The 7,003-nt window shown below is 46.9% G+C and overlaps 1 protein-coding gene across 4 annotated transcripts in view; it reads right to left on the reverse strand.

Moving 5' to 3' along the window:
• The window catches only part of LOC112236150 (caskin-2-like), a 101,721-nt gene that overhangs the window by 22,403 nt on the left and 72,315 nt on the right, over positions 1–7,003 (reverse strand). For all 4 annotated transcript variants that reach the window (XM_042306292.1, XM_042306289.1, XM_042306291.1 and 1 more), the window contains 5 exons: positions 6,351–6,484; positions 5,119–5,227; positions 3,847–3,955; positions 3,340–3,434; positions 126–243 (listed from right to left, as the gene is read on the reverse strand). In XM_042306292.1, the coding sequence (XP_042162226.1) occupies positions 126–243; positions 3,340–3,434; positions 3,847–3,955; positions 5,119–5,227; positions 6,351–6,484 (565 nt within the window). The remainder of the gene's footprint in view (positions 1–125; positions 244–3,339; positions 3,435–3,846; positions 3,956–5,118; positions 5,228–6,350; positions 6,485–7,003) is intronic.

Here is a 7,003-nt window from a genome sequence, read left to right on the forward strand (position 1 = left end):
TGTGTTGGTGTGTTGGTGTGTGGGTGTGTTGGTGTGTTGGTGTGTGTGTGTGTTGGTGTGTGTGTGTGTGTGTTGGTGTGTGTGTGTTGGTGTGTGTTGGTGTGTGTTGGTGTGTGTGTGTGGACCTGTTCTCTGGCTGATGACCTCCACTACAGACGGAGGGAAGTATCCGACCCGGTCCGTTCCTCTCTGGTTGTCATGGATATGACCTTTCCACCGCCCGTCCGTGTGCTGCTCCAACACCTGCAATCGACCATTCATCGTTCAGCATTATAGCTCTGCTATTTGTGTGAACGTTGATTCTAAGTGGTTAGAGGGTCAACTTCTACCAAAACAACTCTGTTGAGCCACCTGATGTGAGAGTCGTCACACTGAAGTCTCGGTCGTGTTGATTAGTGCAACAATAACGACCTTCGTATTGACAAGATCAGTGTGTCCGTTCTCTTCAGTTTGGTGTGTGAACAGCACCCTGCTGGTGCTGTAAAACCTCAACACTAGCTAGTATTCAACGCCTCATGTGTCTCTGCACGAGTAACGGAAATGGGCTGATTAACATTCCAATGAGGGCAGATAGTGTACAGTACACACAGTCCTCACTGTGTAAGTGCCAGGCCAGCAGACTGAATCCATGGTAGACATGCCCCAGGGCAACCTGCAAGGCTCTTCTCTGACCTATACACAACAATGGAAGATCTAACACACACACACACTTTCTGAGCGAGTCTTAACAAATGCCTAGAGGGGCCAAAAACAAATATTAGAGTTCTGACAGTGTAGCCCAGTACACAACAAACACACACACACACACACACACACACACACACACACACACACACACACACACACACACACACACACACACACACACACACACACACACACACACACACACACACACACACACACACACACACACACACAATGGTGATGTCGCAAGCAATGGAATGCACTAACTAATGAATGACTGACAGGAATTGTCTTTACCTAGGAAACATAGAACAAACTCCAACTCCTCTAGAATTTCATACAAACAATACAGTCAATTACCCCTCAACATACCTCATACCACAATTACCCTTCAACATACCTCATACCACAATTACCCCTCAACATACCTCATACCACAATTACCCTTCAACATACCTCATACCACAATTACCCTTCAACATACCTCATACCACAATTACCCCTCAACATACCTCATACCACAATTACCCCTCAACATACCTCATACCACATTTACCCTTCAACATACCTCATACCACAATTACCCCTCAACATACCTCATACCACAATTACCCCTCAACATACCTCATACCACAATTACCCTCAACATACCTCATACCACAATTACCCCTCAACATACCTCATACCACAATTACCCTTCAACATACCTCATACCACAATTACCCCTCAACATACCTCATACCACAATTACCCTTCAACATACCTCATACCACAATTACCCTTCAACATACCTCATACCACAATTACCCCTCAACATACCTCATACCACAATTACCCCTCAACATACCTCATACCACATTTACCCTTCAACATACCTCATACCACAATTACCCCTCAACATACCTCATACCACAATTACCCCTCAACATACCTCATACCACAATTACCCCTCATACCACAATTACCCCTCAACATACCTCATACCACAATTACCCTCAACATACCTCATACCACAATTACCCTTCAACATACCTCATACCACAATTACCCTTCAACATACCTCATACCACAATTACCCCTCATACCACAATTACCCCTCAACATACCTCATACCACAATTACCCCTCAACATACCTCATACCACAATTACCCCTCAACATACCTCATACCACAATTACCCCTCAACATACCTCATACCACAATTACCCTTCAACATACCTCATACCACAATTACCCTTCAACATACCTCATACCACAATTACCCTTCAACATACCTCATACCACAATTACCCCTCAACATACCTCATACCACAATTACCCCTCAACATACCTCATACCACAATTACCCCTCAACATACCTCATACCACAATTACCCTTCAACATACCTCATACCACAATTACCCTTCAACATACCTCATACCACAATTACCCCTCAACATACCTCATACCACAATTACCCCTCATACCACAATTACCCCTCAACATACCTCATACCACAATTACCCCTCATACCACAATTACCCTTCAACATACCTCATACCACAATTACCCCTCAACATACCTCATACCACAATTACCCCTCATACCACAATTACCCCTCAACATACCTCATACCACAATTACCCCTCAACATACCTCATACCACAATTACCCTTCAACATACCTCATACCACAATTACCCCTCAACATACCTCATACCACAATTACCCCTCAACATACCTCATACCACAATTACCCCTCAACATACCTCATACCACAATTACCCTTCAACATACCTCATACCACAATTACCCCTCAACATACCTCATACCACAATTACCCCTCAACATACCTCATACCACAATTACCCTTCAACATACCTCATACCACAATTACCCCTCAACATACCTCATACCACAATTACCCCTCAACATACCTCATACCACAATTACCCCTCAACATACCTCATACCACAATTACCCCATACCAACATACCCCTCAACATACCTCATACCACAATTACCCCTCAACATACCTCATACCACAATTACCCCTCAACATACCTCATACCACAATTACCCCTCAACATACCTCATACCACAATTACCCCTCAACATACCTCATACCACAATTACCCCTCATACCACAATTACCCCTCAACATACCTCATACCACAATTACCCCTCAACATACCTCATACGACAATTACCCCTCAACATACCTCATACCACAATTACCCCTCAACATACCTCATACCACAATTACCCCTCAACATACCTCATACCACAATTACCCCTCAACATACCTCATACCACAATTACCCTTCAACATACCTCATACCACAATTACAAACCAACAGTTCACAACTTAGAGTACACCAAATTACCCCAAAATACCACACCTCACGTCATAACCACAAACAAAACATACAGACTAACACACTAACAGTAAGGTACACCAAATTACCCTCAGACACTTCTAAAATAACTCACACCAACCATAACCCCAAACAGACCTGTAAAAACAAATTCACAAGTACATCAAATTACCCCTCACAACGCAGCTACATCAAAATAGCAGTTCTTCTTGTTCAATCTTGTTCTGAGAGCAGCTCTGTCTGCCTAAAGAGCAGGAACAAACGGGATTGTTTATGTTGAGGCATGAACACAAACCATGATGAGGTCTCCAGCACGGAGGTTGAGGGCTGTAGGGTCATGAAGGTTCCAGTAGTCCTTCACAGCTCTCACCTGGAGAGACCCTAACGCTTCTAGACAGGGAGACAGGCAGACAGAGAGAGAGAGAGAGACAGCGAGAGAGAGACAGAGAGACAGAGAGAGAGAGAGAGAGAGAGAGAGAGAGAGAGAGAGAGAGACAGAGAGAGAGAGAGAGAGAGAGAGACAGCGAGAGAGACAGAGAGAGAGAGACCGAGAGAGAGAGACCGAGAGAGAGAGACCGAGAGAGAGAGACCGAGAGAGAGAGAGAGACAGAGAGAATTACATTAAGACTAAATCAGAATGTTTACCAACAAAGCAGTCTTGATAGTCCTGGGTGAATAACGTGGGGGAACGTCAACTGGAGAATGCATAGAAAACAATACATAAACCACCCTGGGGAAATATATAGAGGAAGGACAGGTCCAGAAACCCAACATAGTAACATCTGTCTGTAGGAGAGGAGACCTCGTAGTATTATCTTGATGTCCCTGCTGGCTGATGAGGTGGTGAACTGGTTAACGTTGTCCAGAGCTGTCTGGTTGTAGGTGTCACGCAGATTCACATCAATACCAGCCTAGGTGGACGGACACACACAGAGTTAATCTCCAACACACACATATGCAAGCACACACACGCACGCACGCACGCACACACGCACACACACACACTCTCCCCCAACTGAAGCTACACTGCATGGTCAAAAGTACGTGGACACCTGCTCGTCGAACATCTCATTCCACAATCATTGGCATTAATATGGAGTTGGTCCCACCCTTCGCTGCTTTAACAGCCTCCACTCTTCTGGGAAGGCTTTCCACTAGATGTTGGAACACTGCTGCAGGGACTTGCTTCCATTCAGCCACAAGAGCATTAGTGAGGCCGGGCACTGATGTTGGGCAATCAGGCCTGGCTCACAGTCAGTGTACCAATTCATCCCAAAGGTGTTCAATGGGGTTGAGGTCAGGGCTCTGTGCAGGCCAGTCAAGTTATTCCACACCGATCTTGAAAAACCTTTGGGATGAATTGTAACGCCGACTGTGAGCCAGGCATTGCGCATGTTGACCACTTTGCTGCTGAGCCGTTGTTGCTCCTAGACGTTTCCACTTCCCAATAACAGAACTTACAGTTGACCGGGGAAGCTTTAGCAGGGCAGAAATGTGACGAACTGACTTGTTGGAAAGGTGGCATCCTATGACGATGCCATGTTGAGTCACTGAGCTCTTCAGTAAAGCCGTTCTACTGACAATGTTTGTCTATGGAGATTGCATGGCTGTGGGCTTGATTGTATACACCTGTCAGCAACGGGTGTGGCTGAAATAGCCGAATCCACAAATTGTAACGGGTGTCCACATACTTTTGAATATATAGTGTGTGTGTGTCAACCCCATCCCTTATTAAAGAACAAAAACTCTCAACATCTCTCCTTTTCAAAAACAACACACTCTGTGCAGTACTTCTGTTGTGAGTGTGACTATCAATCCTTAGTCTGGGTGCCAGTCTTCATGGGTCAGACAACTGTAGCGATGTCTATAGAATAGCTCATATTTAGGTTCCGATGAAACAAAAACACACTAACAAGGTTTTAAGATCCTCAGGAGATCGCTAAGTGTACACGTCACAAAAGTCAACATATTCGCTATACTAGGTCCCCTTGTCAAAAGTAGTGCACTAAACAGGGAATAGGGTGTAATTTGGGACGTATGCCAGTATAGAGTTAGACGGTAGTGTTGGTCTTACGTCCAGCAGCAGACACACTACTTCAGTCTTGCCGTAGAGGGCAGCCTCGTGCAGACAGGTGCCAGCCTGAGTCGTTCTGTTGATGTCTATACCAGCCTTCAGTAGCACCCTGAGACGGGACAAACACAGACAGGAAGTTTAACACACACACACAGACACACACACACACACACAGACACACACACACACAGACAGACACACACACACACACACACACACACACACACACACACACACACACACACACACACACACACACACACACACACACACACACACGCACACACACAAACACACAGACACAGACAGAGGGGCCCAGCTGTAGGAATGCGTAGAGCATCAGATCCAGACAGCTGTGTGTGGAGGAGCACATCTGGGCTGGCATCCCATGTGGTACACTATTCCCTACCGGATGCTCTACTTTTGACTAGAGACACAACGTTGTGCACTATGTGGGGATTATGGTGCGATTTAGGACACATGCCTGGTACGGGGATGGAACGTCAGAGAGATGATTCACAGACTCCCACACCACCGGGAGTATAAGGGAGGGAAGGAGAAGGTAGAGGAGATAGAGGAGGAGAGGAGAGAAGGGCAGAGGAGAAAGATGGAGGAGAGGGAAAATAAGAGGTAAAAAAAAAATAAAAGGCGAGAGAGAAGGGAGAGAGGACGAGGAGAGGGAAGAGAAGAGGTGAGGAGTAAGAAGGAGTAGAAAAAGGAGAGGGGGAGGAGGAGAAGGAGAAGAGGAGGAGGAGATAAAAGGAGAGTGGGAGGAGGATTAGAGGGGAGGAGATAAAAGGAGAGGGGGAGGAGGGTTAGAGGGGGAGGAGATAAAAGGAGAGGGAGAGGAGGGTTAGAGGGGGAGGAGATAAAGGGAAAGGGAGAGGAGGGTTAGAGGGGGAGGAGATAAAAGGAGAGGGGGAGGAGAAGAGGAGAGGGGGAGGAGGAGAAAAGGGGGAGGAGAAGAGGAGAGGGAGGGAGGAGGAGAAGATGAGGAGATAAAAGGAGAGGGATATTCTCTCCCATATAGAATATGGCAGCCACATTCCCCAACAGAAGCAGAATGTGTAAGAGGGATGGAGGGAAGGCTTATCCAGGGAATGTGGTGATTTAAGGCGGATGGGAATCTTTAACAGCGTGTCAGAAACTCTTGAGGTTATGGGGTTCAAGGGTGGAGATCCCAGTTACGAAACGTCAACACACACACGGTCAGGGACAGTCACTCCTCTCACCTGATGATGTCTTTGTGTCCGTTGCGAGCGGCCAGGTGAAGGGGCGTGTTGGAGGAGGCATTGTCTAAACCGTCTAGCCCCTCCCCCTCCAACAGAGCTACCACCATGTTGCTGTTCAATAACAATTGAGCAACCTGAGAGAGAGATAGAGAGAGAGAGAGGGGAGAGAGAGAGAGAGAGAGCGAGAGAGAGAGAGGGGAGAGAGAGCGAGAGAGAGAGAGTGGAGAGAGAGCGAGAGAGAGAGAGGGAGAGAGAGAGAGAGCAAGAGAGAGAGAGGGAGAGAGAGCGAGAGAGAGAGAGTGGAGAGAGAGCGAGAGAGAGAGAGAGGAGAGAGATAGAGAGAGAGAGCGAGAGAGAGAGAGGGAGAGAGAGAGAGAGAGAGAGAGAGAGAGAGAGAGAGAGAGAGAGAGCGAGAGAGAGAGAGTGGAGAGAGAGCGAGAGAGAGAGAGTGGAGAGAGAGCGAGAGAGAGAGAGTGGAGAGAGATAGAGAGAGAGAGAGAGGGGAGAGAGAGAGAGAGCGAGAGAGAGAGTGAGAGAGATAGAGAGAGAGAGTGGAGAGAGAGCGAGAGAGAGAGAGTGGAGAGAGAGAGAGAGAGAGAGAGTGGAGAGAGAGAGAGAGGGGAGAGAGAGCGAGAGAGAGAGAGTGGAGAGAG

This window comes from Oncorhynchus tshawytscha, linkage group LG25 (genome assembly GCF_018296145.1).
Source record: "Oncorhynchus tshawytscha isolate Ot180627B linkage group LG25, Otsh_v2.0, whole genome shotgun sequence".
Classification (NCBI taxonomy): Eukaryota; Metazoa; Chordata; class Actinopteri; order Salmoniformes; family Salmonidae; genus Oncorhynchus; species Oncorhynchus tshawytscha.